At 48.4% G+C, this 15,821-nt stretch overlaps 1 protein-coding gene across 1 annotated transcript; it reads left to right on the forward strand.

The window, feature by feature from the left end:
- Positions 1 to 121: 121 nt before the first annotated feature.
- On the forward strand, positions 122 to 15,820 carry LOC135821145 (transducin beta-like protein 2). The gene is made up of 12 exons (XM_065334209.1): positions 122 to 817; positions 2,157 to 2,208; positions 3,723 to 3,785; positions 4,575 to 4,683; positions 7,491 to 7,590; positions 8,372 to 8,458; positions 9,310 to 9,371; positions 9,821 to 9,894; positions 12,601 to 12,650; positions 13,514 to 13,711; positions 14,199 to 14,388; positions 15,217 to 15,820. Exons 1-12 carry the CDS (start codon positions 484 to 486, stop codon positions 15,266 to 15,268), a joined length of 1,371 nt encoding a protein of 456 aa, XP_065190281.1. The 5' UTR covers positions 122 to 483; the 3' UTR covers positions 15,269 to 15,820.
- The last annotated feature ends 1 nt before the right edge of the window (position 15,821 follows it).

The raw sequence follows: 15,821 nt of genomic DNA on the forward strand, positions 1-15,821 counted from the left end.
GCTGATTGGTCGTCTCCTGGACAACGACACAGACCTGGTTCAAAACTATTTTTTAGATACAAGAACAGGTTTGCATTGGCAGATTTCGCAAGCGTCTGGCAAAAAGCGGTGCCATGGTAGCAGAGTATGGCGTCGTTTGTTGGCGTCGTTTACGTTTCCACTTGCACTGTTCCAGGTTTCAGCACAGCTCAGTTGCCAGTTTGAGTGCAATAAACTCAACAGTTGTTTACCTTTTGTGGGGAACACGTCAACATAAAGAAATCTTCAATTACACTTTGCTGGGAAACTGAACAAGACCAGTTTTGGTAGTTTATCCGAGAGACTCTAGAAGAAAGGAATCGTATTATGCAGCCGTTCATCTAGCTAGTTTCTGTATTCTGGCAAAGAAAACCAGCTCTGTTTTTGTCTGTCCATTAGAAATTATCTTTTTTTTTGTCGACTCGCCACATTTGTTCGTCTTGGGAGTTGAGCTGAGAGCGGACTATGGAGTCGTCGACCACTGGTGTAGTGATTGGCACATTCATCTTAGCCATAGCCATCTATGTGTTAATATCTCTCTTCAAAGGAGAGGATAAAAAGGACGAGGACTCCTCATCAGGAACAGCGAAAAAGGGCAAGGATCAAGCTGAGAAACCCAAGGCTGCATCAGCGGCGGCGGCAGCGGGCGGCGGCAAGAAAAAGCTCCAGCCGGCCAAGCTGAAGAAGATCGACCTGTCCTCGCACCCGTGCCTGGCCGCGGACCTGAGAGGGCACACGGCCCCCGTCCTGGGGCTTAGCGTCGACCCGTCCGGCGACTACCTGGCGTCTTGCTCCGAAGGTGGGTGTGACGTCACGATTACATCACGATTACGTCATTGTGTTAACTCTGTCTGACTCCAGTAGTAGTACTGTCGGATGCCGAAGAGCGGAGCGTCGAAGAACGACCAGCCTAGAATTTCACGGAGTACAACGCACCAATGTATACATGCAAGAGTCCACAATCCCCCAGAGTGCGCAACTGGGGTGGGGTTGTGGGACGGCGTAATCCGTGGTGTACGTCATTTCTTGGGTCGGACTTGCGTCATTCCGTCGACACGGTCCGCCACGGAAACACTTCCCCTACGCATGATGTCACACTATGACATGCAACACGGATTTCGCCGTCCCAGTTCTGATCAGTGAAGTTGCGCACTCTGGGACATTATGGACTCTTGATGTACATGTCATGGTGACTCAACTGTGCATAGACGGAAATACATGAACAATTTCAAAATACGAACGGTCTAGGCTAGGAGGCTGACTGCTGACCCCCGCCCCTCAGTTCTTCGACGACCGACAGTACTATAGGCATGCCGGGCTATACTTTGATAGTCCATGTGTCAGATGTCTGAGTCATGGCCCAGCTGATAGGTAATGTAGTTCGTGTAGAGCGCGGGACTGTTTCAAATAGGACCTACGTCGCAAGCCGGACCGGGCGCAATATTCACTTCCTCTCTTGGTATTTGTGTTAGAAAACACATTTCACAGTGAGACTGCGATGTGTTTTAATCAGAGCCAAAATGTCATGGCTCTGCGGTGATCAGAAGCGCCATACCAAGCAGGTGAGTTTTTGACGCGTTGCTTCGCACTTCGACTTGAGTTGAACGTCGTGCGAAAAGTCAACTTCTTGTCGCAGCGGCTCACCTCTCGCCAGTAAAGCACCGTATACCAATGAAAACTAATGGAAGCACACGCAAGGCTTTTTGTTTCTCCGTAATGGCGATAGTGGAGCGATAGCAGTTAGTACCTAATTTCAGAACTCTGGGTGAGCTTGACGTGCACTCCAAAACTGTCCCTGTTTGGAGGCACCTCAGTAACACCAAACTTTGAAACGAAAATCAGGCAACTTGGCAACACAAAGGAGTGGCTCAGTTCGATCGACGCTGGCCTCAGAGCAAACTTTAACATGCCAGCTTCCTTCCACAAACATATTATGTCGAGTGAACAATCCACACTGGTGATCGGTTTGGGTCTACACAGTTTGTCAAACCGGGCCTATTTCAAACAGTCCCATCTACACATGTATTCATGACCATGTTGCATTGCTGTCTGAGATGACATGACTTTGTGTGTGTGTGTGTGTGTGTGTCTGCGCGCGCGCGCGCACGCGTGTGTGCATGTCTGTGCTCCCTGTCCAGACCGTACGATACGCATTTGGTACTCGAATGACTTCTCGACGAGGGATCACAGGTACACGATCTATTTCGGTACTAGTTCATTGATCCTGTCGAAAACAGACATTTTGCAGGGTTTTACCTTCACTGGGAGCGGTTTTTCCAGCCGTGCTGCTACCCACAGTCAACTGGGAACTTGTGGCCAGGCACAAGGGGTACATGGATGCGGCTAATGGGGTCTTTCTCGGCACTTGTGCCAGTGGTTGTGAGACTTATCCACTCACCCCCACCGTTAGGCGCTGCATCTGCCGCTAGGGTTTACGGGGTGTTAGCGGCTGTCGTGAGTTCCCTTTGGGAACGGACACGATAATTTACTTCTTTTTTTTAACTTCACGTTTCCATGATAAACCTTTTTTGTACAGTATTTCCATAATAAACCCCTTTTGTATAACTGAAACTGAAGGAAGTAGAGGGAGAGAGACAGAGACAGATGCAGGGTGAGAGAGAGAGAGAGAGAGAGAGAGAGAGAGAGAGAGAGAGAGAGAGAGAGAGAGAGAGAGAGAGAGAGAGAGAGAGAGAGAGAGAGAGAGAGAGTGGGTGTGTGTGTGTGTGTGTGCGTGTGTGTGTGTGTGTGCGTGTGGGTGTAGGAAAGTTAAACCCGGGAGTACACTCACAAAGAAATCGACGGAAGCGCAATACCATTCACGAGAGAGCTTGGAAGCTCAGGGCCCTGCGCTATGTTTTGTTGCCTAGCTCCTCGTGCATGTTGTTAGAACTGATGGAAATGCTTTTTCCTTTGATTAGCTACATCATTGTATTGCAAAAACGTTTCAATGAGATACTGAAGTAACGTCTTCTGCATAGCTATGGGACCGGCGCTGACTCTGCCGATCACGGGCGTTCTGGAGTCGACGGGATGTCTGTCCTGACGTTTCCTGGGACCGGCGCTGACTCTGCCGATCACGGGAGTTTATCTTCTTATTATTATACTGACGGCAACTAACATCCATTCTGATTGCATTTACTCGTCTCCCTACTTCGTAGTTCTTTCCAGAAAATCTCCCCATACAGCAGGGAGTCGTTTACATAATATGACTCCCTGCTATACATCTACATGACTGTATAAACGTTATAATTATTATGCTATCCGCCTACATGCGATTCCCGGGCTGGTCGACAGGCGGCCCAGCCAGCCTGCTAGTGGGATCTCGGCCTCGCACACAAATCCACACAAAATGTTACTGCACTGAATGCATTCCCCCGATACACTTCGCATATATACTCATTCTCTTGTTGGTACCGTACTCTTGATGTTACGGGACAGGTACGGGATAGCGCCAGGCATGTCGATGGCACAAACAAACAAAAATATTGTGGCCAGCTGTCTTTGCTGGTACGGTACAGTACGGGACAGATACGGGATAGCGCCAGGCGTGACACAAACAAACAAACACACAAACACACAAATACCAAATTAAAGCTGTGTGGACCCTGGCTAGCGCCAGACGTTACTGAAGTAACGTCTTCTGCATAGCTACGGGAATAATAATAATTCTCTTGGTGATGCTGTGCTGTGGTGTATGTTGACAGGTACCATCGTATCAACGTGGAGCTCGACCATGCCAAGTCACTATGCTTCAGTCCCGACTCCAGGTAGGTGCTGCTTTAGTGTGATGTATGGTTTCCCTGTGTAGTGGCATTCCCCGAACTGTCTCTTGTCTTGCGTGCATGCGTGATTTGTGAGTCTTGGGTCTTGTCTTTTCAGTCTTCTTGTTCATTTCCCTTTTGATTGTAAGCACAGTTTTCGATGATGGCTCCTGGCCGAGAATTTGATTGAAATAATTATGCAATTTTGCAGCGAAGAGACCACTTGGATTGAAGATGGTGCGTGTAACGTTTTCCATCACAGTTTTCCATCACAGTTTTCCGTCACAGTTTTCCGTCACATCTTAGTTGGAGTACTGTAAAACATGTAATTTGGGGTGCAAATTCAGTGCCCAGGGACCTGCCAAGGTTCCGGTGTAATGTAGATTTAGGTGACCAGCGTTTCCTTCACATGCAGTGCATACTCTAGTGCCTTTTAGGTGTAATTTAGATTTAGGTGCCGGTTGCGCGTCTACCGAAATCACCGAAATTAAAGTTACACCGAAAATGACATGTTTCACAGACTGTGAATGACAACAACATAACGTACGCAAACAGATACTTGTCCTGTGTGTTCCTGTGTCCCGGGGAACGGAAGGGCTGTGATTCTGTAACAGTTCCCTGCCATACTGGGGATGATGGCTTTGAGTGATCTTTTCATGGCTAGTTCTTTACCGCTGAGGCCGTATTCTCGTCTTTCCCGGCAGCCATTATCGTATGCCCCATTTGTGTGCGTGTGTGTGTGGTGTGCATGTATGTATGTGCGTGTGTGCATGCATTCGTCCATTCGTCCGTTAGAGCTCTTGTGACAGCTCTAGACGACGCCCAGGCCATCCGGGTGTTCAAGCTAAATCGCAAGAAGGACGGTACCGTCCAGGGCTCCTCTGTCATCCTCGACCTGCAGAAGGTCAGTTGGGCCTTGTGTGGTATGGTAGTCCTGGAATGTGGTGCCTGCTCCTTAGCCACCTAGTTTTGGGTAGAGTCATTCACTCCCACTATTGTGTGTCTCCCCCGGGAACATAGGGCACAAATGCAGTGCTGCCAAACCGTCCGATTTTTCGAACAGTCCGATTTTCGAAGGCTCTTCCGAAAACCGGTCCGAAAGGGAAACGTCCGAAAAACAGCCAAAATGTCGGAGATCATTACTTTCATATGCAGAAGTCCTGTACTTTCACTTTTCAGCGCAACTGAAGGCACAAATCACTGTCCATTTGCTTCTAAAAAGGCTAGCGCTTGGCTGTGGAAGTGCAAAGTAACATGCCTGGATCAGGCTGGATGGCATGTACACTGACAGTCTGTACAGAGTTAGTGTGCGACCACACTCATCATTCCAAAATTCATGACAACTCCGGGGTTACCATGGCAACGACGCGAATTTTCATGGTGTTTTAGGCGATATTTTGAATTCTCTGTAAAAAAATGCCGAGGAGAAAAATTCGCACCATGTGGCCAGCCTTGACGGTGAAGGGTGTCCGATTTTGGGCGAAAATTATTTGGCAGCACTGCAAATGCCCCATATTTTATTGCTTCAAAAATCACCAATTGGTGCAGCTTTGGCTGAACCTACCGCACCGGTTCTGACGTGCCTGTACAGATACCGTAAACTTGGCGTGTAACTGGTGGCGTGCATGCATGCATGTGGGTGTGTGTTTGTGTGGTACACTTATGCCGGATTGTGGTGGGTCTGTTGCCAATGGGCTCAGCTGTTTGAAGGTGTAATGTTGTACCTGCCACCTTTGTTGGTTCCAGGGTTCATATACTTTCTATTTGAAGTATACATACCTGTTAACCATGGACTGCTTCTGGCTAGATTAAGGGGAAGTTAAGGCAAAAATCAAAATGTCACCAGTTGTAGTCTTCAGGGTGCCGAGTCGAATGGTCTTGGTCCGAGAAAGCTGAGACGCTCCCTTCCTACTTGAATCCCAATCGAACTCGCGCACTTCCACCGAAACTGGGTGACTGCGCCCTACTAGATGGGGATTTGTATGCAAAATGTCACTAAAAGCGCTATTTCGTTCTTATAAAAGCATGGATGACCGCGATTGGCCCATATGTTGTAGTCTTTTGGACACTGAGTCGACTGGTTTTGGTCCGAAAAGGCTGCGATGCAGCGTTCCTCCTTTATTTCCAATCGAACATGGTTGAACAAGCGGTCACGTGCTCCTGGGTGCCCAAATCACCTGGTCACCACGCCAGCAGGCGACATCTTTCACACCAAGGGTCAACTCGAGTTCAACTCGAGTGACAGGAGTGCACCCAAAAAAGGTCAAACAGGCTAGTAAGTTGTACCCTGCAGGCACGCTGACCAGGTGGCTGGTGTACGCAGGAGCACGTGACCGCTTCTTCAACCATGTTCGATTGGGAATAAAGGAGGAACGCTGCATCGCAGCCGTTTCGGACCAAAACCAGTCGACTCAGCGTCCGAAAGGCTACAACATATGGGCCAATCGCGGTCATCCGTGCTTTTATAAGAACGAAATGGCGCTTTTTGTGACATTTTGCATACAAATCCCCATCTCGTAGGGCGCAGTCACCCAGTTTCGGTGGAAGTGCGCGAGTTCGATTGGGATTAAAGTAGGAAGGGAGCGTCTCAGCTTCCTCGGACCATGACCATTCGACTCAGCACCCCGAAGACTACTTGTACAACTGGTGAAATTTTGATTTTTGCCTTAACTTCCCCTTTAAAGCGGGATTCACAGAAGCTTTTTTGCGATGCGACACGCGATGCGACAGGCGCGAAACCGGGAAAACCCCAAATCGCAGCCATGTCGCACCTCACGCAACTGCCGCAACAGGGCCATCGCAGGCCATCGCAGAAGTTGAGCTTGGCTCAACTTTTGCGATGCGATGCGACAAGCGATTTGGCGTACGATTTTGACCTTTTCAACAGCAAAGTTGTACAAAGGTTCAAGATTTGCCTATAAATTTGTACAAGTTGTATCAAACCGTGCAAATATCAGGGTGACGTACCCAAATCATCAAGATGTTGTCGCATCACTGACTTCTTCTGTGAATGGTATTTCGCGAGTTCGCATCGCACGCGTCCGTCGCAGATCGCGTCGCATTGCGTGTCGCATCGCAAAAAAGCTTCTGTGAATCCCGCTTTACTCTTGTGTAATCAATGGTGCTAGTGAAGTTTACATCAGATTCACTCTGATTTAGCCACCCACACTAGTAGCAAGTATTACCTTCACTGGGGGCAGGGGTAACTGCAGTTGGATCCCAGGACGGATACCCTGATGCCGTCAATCTTTTTTCTGCACCTTGTCCTCACCCACTTACTGAGGTGTGGCGAGCCCATAAGTGGGATTATTTTCAAGTCCACCCAGAGTTTTGGGGGTTTCAGGGGGTGTCCGCCGTTGCGCGGTTCAATAGCCAGTTGAGTCATCTTTCCAAGATTTGTTTTGAGTCTCTCTCCACTCTCCCGGGGAGACCCACGTGACCAGTTTTGGCAGTGAGCAACAAGTACAAGTAAGTACAAGTGTTTGTGTGTATGTGTCTTCAGCCTTGCAAGCTGTTGAATGGTGTAATCCCAGCACAAGTTGCTATGTCTAACATAGCTGTTCGCTATCATCGCTTCCGCGGTGGGCAGGTCTGAGGTCCGTGTGTGTGTGTGTGTGTGTGTGTGTGTCTGTGTGTGTCTGCGTGTATGTGTGTGTCTGCGTGTATGTGTGTGTGTGTGTACATGTATGCGTGTATTTGCTGTGCTGGCAGGTTCACTCTTTGCCTATTCTCAACGTGGCTATAGCCTCTACTGGCAAGTTCATGCTGACCGCGTCTAGTGACAACAAGATTGTTATCTGGACACCAAAAGGTACAGTGCAGTGCAGTATTGTCTGGGTGTGTGAAGTGTGTAGTATTGCGTGTGTGTGAAGTGTGTAGTATTGCGTGTGTGTGTGTGTGTGTGTGTGTGTGTGTGTGTGTGTGTGTGTGTGTGTGTGTGTGTGTGTGTGTGTGTGTGTGTCTGGGTGTGTACAGTGTGCAGAGCACACAGTGGGTGTTGATTTGTAGTACGTTTCTGATTGTGTCTGGTTCTGTCTCTGCGCTTGTACATGTGCACACGAACGCAGTGTGTCTGATTATGCTCCTTGTCTTTGCGATGCTTTACCTCATTGTCTGGTGGTGGTGGTGGTGGTGGTGGTGGGTGGTGGGTGCGTGCGTGTGTTGTGTGCGTGCTGTGTGCGTGTTGTGTGCGTGTTGTGTTGTGTGTTTGTGTGCGTGTTGTGTTGTGTGTTTGTGTGATGGTGGCCATGCATATTCCATTCATCAATTCACTTACGGTATCTGTACATTACCACATGTCACGTGTGCTTGTGCTGTGTGTGTCGTGTGACCTTGTGCTGTGTGTGTCATGTGACCTTGTGCTGTGTGACTGTGTGTGTCATGTGCTCTTGACCTCCTCTTGTGCTGTGTGTGTCATGTGACCTTGTTCTGTGTGTGTGCTATCTGCCATTTGCCCATGTGCTGTGTGTGACATGTGCCCATGTGCTGTGTGTGTTATGTGACCTTGTGCTGTGTGTGTATCATGTGACCTTGTGCTGTGTGTGTGTCATGTGACCTTGTGCTGTGTGTGTGTCATGTGACCTTGGTTGCAGGAGATGTTCTGGAGTCCATTGACACTCGTCAGGTGACTACACACTGGGCTGCTATCTCCCCGTGCGGACGATTCATCGCCTCGGCTGGTAAGCGTGACCTTCTGTCCACTGCCGTAGTCGAACTGCACACGCTACAGCCGTACTGTTGTCTAGACGAAATCCAACCGTTGGATCTCCGCTGTACACATTGCGCATACTGTCACCATGCATGTAATCATTATAATGTTTGAATTGTCCCGTATTTCAGGGTTGACAGTACATGTACATGTATTAAATTTTATGAAATCCAACCCTTGGATCTCCGCTGTATAATCATTTTGATGTTTTTAAAAACAGTCCCGTATTTCAGGGTATACAATGGTACTTGACGGTATTTGCTACCCGTGTCCTTGCGTTTAGTTACTGACAGTTGGTTTGTGAATGCCGGTGACCATACATGCGGGTACAGTACCCGTCCCCTTTTATTAGCCACCGTGATGTGTGTGGCGTGTGTCCATTGACCGCCGCTGTGTGTTTTTGCGTCGACTTCTTCACCACCACCGCTGCACACTGCGGCCGACCACACGCGGTGGTTGCCCCGCCACCACTTCTCGCACGTATTCGGGGAATATCACTTTCGTATGAAAAAAATAGAATAAAATAAATGGAGAATGGGACGTATGCATCCATTTTCCGCCATTAGGTTTTTGCAGGGCAAGTCCATTACAACCATACACACACACATTGATACCAGCTCTGCAGAAAAGGTCATGAACTTTGTGAGGTCACGCTCATAAGCGCACCAGAACGGGCTGTACCTGCCAAGTATGGGGTAACCTGCCCCGCAAAAAGGTGATGGCCATCTTAGATGCATACCTCCCATTTTCGACGGCCCAGTGCTTCTGTTTACCCCCCTATTTATACGTTTTGTTTTTTCCTGATTTTTCGCGATGTTGTAGGTTTCACATCCGACGTGAAGATTTGGGAGGTGAAGTTTAGCAAGTCGGGCGAGTTCCTTGCTGTAAGTTTTAGAAAAACCTGCTTGTTTTTGTGGGGACGTGGTGGCCCAAATGTTCCCGACCACCGCTTGCTGTTGTGCGGTGCACGGCTAGCGGAGTGATTAGGCCCGTGCCTGTGGCTGGAACAGTGCTGCCTATTGGTTGTCGTCATGGTGATAGTCACATGCCATGCAAAATTAATTAATGTCAGAAGGACGAAAACTCACACGAGCATGCAACTGCACATACACGTCTGTAATGACTCGTGTCCAAAATTACACCATTTTTCATGATGTAATTCAGTTGACGGTACGAATGCACAGTATATGCCTTCACTGTGTCTGCTTTTGTTTGTGTCTTCCTGTCTCGCCATCTGTTGTCTATTTTTGTTCTTTCCTCTTTGTGTCACACCGTTTGTTGTCGTGTTTCGTTTCTGCCCCTTCCTGTCCCACCGTTGTTTTGTTCTGGGCAGGTTAACCGTGCCATGGAGCTGAAGGGCCATACCAGCGCCGTCTACCATTTCAGTTTCTCTGCCGACTCTAAGCGGTGAGCAGTGAGGGATTTCGAACGCGCCCTTTGTGTTGAGGGGTGGCTGTGGTGGTGGTGGGGGCTGGGGCTATCGCCATGCTGCTAACAGCTAAGTGTGTGCATGTACATGTGTGTGTGTGGGGGGGGGGGGGGGCATGTGTGTGTGTGTGTGTGTGTGTGTGTGTGTGTGTGTGTGTGTGTGTGTGTGTGTACGCGCGCACCCATGCATGCATGAGTGGGTGGGTGGGTAGAGTACATTGCTCATCCAGGATTATGGAGGGTGTTAACCATACTCACATGCATTATTCATACACTCCGTATTTGGCAATGCACAATGTGCTTGTGACGTTACATGGGAGAGTATCAAAACTAACTGGAAACAGTTAACATCTCTGCTGCGAGTGCTAAACTGTCACTGGCTTTGTGTCAGGATATGTAAGGGGAAAAGCAATGTGTGAGTATCCGAACACTCGGCTTAGCTGTAGAGCAGTAGTGACATCTTTTTTTTGTCACTCCGGGTAAAGAGATTTAGCACCTTTACACGCTGCTTTGCTAACGCGGTTCGCCTCTTGTCGGGCATGGGTCGTGAGACTTGCCACCTCACCCTCGCCGTTAATGGCGCTGCATCTGCCACCCTGGTTTAATCAGGCATGGTGGTGGCCTGGCACAAGTGAAATTTCTCTAAGCTGGTTGTGTTTCTCACCACGATTGTTTTTGTTTTACTCAACACGACTGATCGCACAGCATGGGGCTGTGTTCCCAAAAATAAGCTCAAGAAAATGGACAAAAGAAATTGAACACACACACACACACACACACACACACACACACACACACACACACACACACACACACACACACACACACACACAAACACACACACACACACTATCGCGAGCCGGTGGTAACGCGATGTGTGAACTTTACTTTTACTTGCATGCCGCTTTTAAAGGCGTGCCTGAGAACGGATTTATTCACAACACCAATCGCGTGAAACTATGAAGTAAGAACCAAAGAAAAAAAGACAACCCGAATTTGGAAATTCATGTGGAACACTTGACTGAAGTGTAAGATTGAGCACGAAAGCTCGACAAGAAAGCGTTACCTAAATGACCTACCGGCATGCAAAGGTGAAGTCGCGTGCTTATTGCCCTGGTGTAGCGCCGCCTAGAGCGTGTGGCGGTGATAGTCGACAGTCTGCGCTAAGTGTTAATCCACACCTTTGCCTAGTGCATGCAAATACAATGTACATGTAGGACTGTGTTGACTCGCTCTCAGCTTCATTTCCCTTGTAGGCCGCTGGTGAGACTGGGCAGAGAAGCTCTCGGTGAAGACTTGACTGAGTGACTGAGTGTAGTGGACTGGAGACTTAGTGTTCCTTTGTGTGATAACATGTACCTTCTTACGTCTCTAGTTATTGGTACTTGAATGTAGAATCTCATGTATGGTATATGTGACTAGTAGTGCTGAAACAATTATATCGAATACTCGTTACTTACTCGATAAGAAATAGATCGAACGGTTATTTCGATTTTATCGGCTAAACGAGTAGAATGGTACTTACGCTCGGTATGGGATTTCCCCCCTATTGGGGGTTGCACAAATCGTGCATGCACCGAAAGTGTTGCGAGTAGATCTACGACACGAATATGTACATGACTGTACACTTGCAACATCGATGTACGTGTAAAGACACAAGCGCGATTTGAGAAACATCGACGCGATCACCGTCGCCTTCTTTTGAGCTGACTACTTTTCTTACATACAGCATGCAGGACGGGCAGGCTCAGTATGTGTCTACACTAGCTGCAGGGGCTGGAGTTCCCTTCACGTGCGAGTAGCCTTGAGCTAAAGACAGTAAAGTGGTCTTCAGTTTCATGTTTTCCGTTCTGCCGACGGTTCCCAAACCAGTTTGCTCGACGACGAGCTAGGCCTGGCGTCTGGGCCTATTTTGACCATAGACAGGAAAAGCAACTAGTTACTTGTTGGTGCGCCTCAAGTCAGCTCATCCGTCGAAATCCGCCGATCTGCACCCCTGCCCTGGCCGGCTTCTCTGACTTCATCGTCGGAGTCAGCGAAGTCACAGGCGAAGGGCACCATCAGCTCTTGGGTTGCAACCAGTGAGTTGCCTCTGTCTTGTCTGTATTCGTCTGGTCAGCTCGAACAGCTGACGGACTTGTTGCGGGATCATCGGATCTATGCGCCCGCTTTTCGTCCTTGGCGATGTTGGACTCGTATTTTTTTTGAAATTCACAGAATGTACATGCACTGATGTAGTTACAATAATAATCGTTTAGCCGATAAGCCGATCGTTATGGTCTACTATAAGCTAAGCCACTAAGGAAAAAACGTAATCGTTTCAGCACTAGTGACTAGATCTGTCACCTCAGCCAGGTCTGGTCGTACTTTGAGGTGGGTGCGAGTGATGTGTTTGGACCTCTCTCTCTCGCTCTCTCTCTCTCTCTCTCTCTCTCTCTCTCTCTCTCTCTCTCTCTCTCTCTCTCTCTCTCTCTCTCTCTCTCTCTCTCTCTCTCTCTCGCTCTTTCTCTCTCTCTCGCTCTCTCTCTATCCCTCTCTCTCTCTCTCTCTCTCTCTCTCTCTCTCTCTCTCTCTCTCTCTCTCTCTCTCTCTCTCTCTCTCTCTCTCTCTCTCTCTTTTTCTCTCTCTCTCTCTCTCTCTCTTCCTCTTCCTCTCTGTGTTTTCTTTGTGTGACTTTGTTTCTAGAATGGCGACCGTGTCGAAGGACGGTCATTTCAAGGTGTGGGATATTGACGGTACGTATAGCTCCTTGCTCTGTGTGTGTGTGTTTGTGTGTACGAGGAAAGTACAGTGAATCCTGTCTAAGACGACCGCTCAAGGGACCTTCAAAACGTGGTCTCTGTTACCAGGTGGTCTCCTTATCCAGGGTCAAGTGACTGGAAATAGCATTCATTGGTCCTGGTTTCAGTGGTCTTTTAGGACAGGTGGTCACCTTATCCGAGTGGTCTCCTTCACAGGTTTTACTGTATATCGTATCCAGCGAATTCTGTACTGAAGTTTCACAGTATGGGAAGAAGTATTCCAGTAGCTACTTCAAAGCATTTGCACTCGGGCGAACATTTACCTGTAGGGCCAGCAATTGTTATGTTTGCACACGTTTGACATGATTCAATGGTGCACCTGCCGCTTGTCTTGTTCACGTGCGGATTGGAGGAATGCTGGTGGTATGGAGGTTGCATGGAATCGTACCCAAATGAAATGGTGCTGTATTGTTGTGCTGGTAATTCTCTACTGTAGCAGTTCTTTAAAACTCTAAAAACACTTTGTGAACTATGTACTTCGGCTCCTCTATAGTCCGGCACCATCCTTGCCGCGGAAATTCTGCTGGAGTAGGGAGGGTGCTGGATTAGCTAATCTGATTTACTGCTGCAATGTGCATGAAGAGGACGGACATTTTCGTTACTGAAAAGTTACTGTAATTTCACAAATTTTCGGTGTACTTTTATTTTCGGTACTTAACCTGGCCTTTTGCTCTCATACTGAAAATATTGAGCACCTAAAATTTCTGAAATTAGAGTATGCCGGTTTATCGAGGGTGCTGGTTTATACAGAGCTGGATTTAAGAGAAACAGTTTTCCTTTATTTTGCACTTGTCCAGTGAACTTTGAATTGCGGCAAGACCCCAAACTGCTGACGGACAAGGACCACTTTGCACAGCTTGGTAGCAGCTCTAGTGATCCGATGTTAGCCGCTATCTCCCCGGATGCCACAACGGTGGCTGTAGCTTCTGACCGTACTGTGTCCGTGTACCGTGCCGACGGTACTGATGTCAATATGTATGGCGTCGTGCATGGAGGTGAGATTCGGGTGCAGTGTGTGTGTGTTTGTGTGTTGGGGGGGGGGAGGGGGGGGGGGGGTGTTTGTGTGTGTGTGTGTGTGTGTGTGTGTGTGTGTTTGTGTGTGTGTGGGGGGGGGGGGGGGCATGGCGGCCTGTTTGTGTGCATGGGGGAAAGGGTTGGATAGATGGTGACCTGTTTGGGTTCATGGGGGGGGGGGGGGGGGGTCGCTGGCCTGTTTATGTGCATTGGGGGGGGGGGGGGGGTAGTGGTCTGTTTGAGTGCATGGGGGGGGGGGGGGGTTATGTGCATTTGGGAGGGAGGGGGGGGGGGGGGTATGTGCACGGGGCATCTTAGCGTTCTTTTGCCAACATCTCTTCCAATATTCTATCTCTGTGTGTTCGCATATGCGTGTGCTTTTGGGTGGATATGCGTGTGGGTGTGTCGGTGTGTGTGCGCGTGTATTTGCGTGTGCTGCTTTTCGGCCTGCCCAACACCACCCCGCAGCGGACATCACCTCGCTGGCGTGGCATCCCGACTCTCGGCTACTCTGCTCTGCGGGCGCTGACAAGCGTGTGTGCGTCTGGCACAACCTCACCGGTATGCAGGCCAACATAGAGCAGCTTACGACGAAGATCCGCTCCACACGCGCCGACACTGTTCGCACTCGCCTCCAAGGACAACTCGATGAGCTCAAGTGAGTGCAACACACACATGTCAAAACTTGATTACTCCGGGCTCGTTTTCACGAGGAATAAGCTTAGGCTAACCGCATGGGCGAGAATAGAAATACCGGGCACTTTTTTCAGAAGACGCATTGAGAGGGGGGGGGGGGGGGGGGCTCTATTCCTATTATGTTTGTGGTCTGTGTGTCCAATCATTATTTAAAGTAGCTGGAAATCAAATTTTCGAATTGGCCCGAAATGTTTGGGATCTGAAGTATACAGTATCTTCAATGTGCCATGTAGCGATGAAATGGCCAAAAAAAGTAGCTGGTCACCATATTAATTATTGTGGAAGGATGAGCACCCCGAAATTGGATATTTTGGGATTTTCGCTCAAATTACCACTTATTTTGCTCGAAATAGGCCACCATCATGAGAAATTTGCCTGAAATGTTTCGCTAATATTTACAAATCAACTCTGCCAAGTGTAAGACACTACAGTCCATTTCAAAACTATAGACGCGTACCTAGGCAAAAACCGTTATGCCAGCATCTATACCACATAAAATCTGTGATCACTTTGTGCATAATTTTTTCCAAATTGGGCGTCTGTTATCCAATCCTTTAGAAACTATATGAGAGTAATTGTGGAGCGATCCTGAGCAATATTCCGAAAACTATTCTCAAAAAGTTCCAGCCAAATTTGAAATATTTCAAAAACCCTACGCGTCTATAGTTTTGAAATGCACTGTAGTAAAACCAAGAAAAGTGACTGTTCACCACAAAAAGTGTTTTTATTTTTTTCCAGCTACCTTAACCATCCCTTGCCTGCTGCTTTGTGACTGTGCTGTTCCGTATAGGACACGTGTCGACGACATTCAAGCACTCCGTGCAGTGGCTGCCACTGCCTGAGTACCGCTTGCCAGAAACGACAGCATCAGCAGCGTTACTGTCAATGCACCATTATATCTATGAGGAGTATGCAAGCGCCTATGTGTGCACATGTGTGCATGCGTGCGTGTGTGCGGCGCTACTGTCAATGCACCGTTATAATTATATCTATGAGGAGTATGCGTGCGTGCCTATGTGTGCATGCATGTGTGTGTGTGTGTGCGAGTGCGAGAGAGACGAAGTAGCGTTATCTATTCTTCATTGCTTGCTTACGCTGTGGCAGGAAGCAGAGTGCTTGCGCTGGTTGAATTGCACTGTTGTCGCATGTCAGCCCTGCATAACACTAGCTATCTCTCCCCACAAACACTCCACAGTTGCCCTGGCAACACTTGCCATGCTTATAATTTGCTCCTTCATTCATTGGCTCCGTTACTTGCTTTAATGTCTCTCTTTTTTCGGTAATTCCAACCTTCCCAGATATTTCCTATTTTACCTGTCCTTTTACCTGTCCTTTTCCCTTGGTTTGTACCTGCTCCCGAAACACACCATCAACATACGCTTATAGGCGATTCAG

This window comes from Sycon ciliatum, chromosome 7 (assembly GCF_964019385.1).
Source record: "Sycon ciliatum chromosome 7, ocSycCili1.1, whole genome shotgun sequence".
NCBI classification, from domain to species: Eukaryota; Metazoa; Porifera; class Calcarea; order Leucosolenida; family Sycettidae; genus Sycon; species Sycon ciliatum.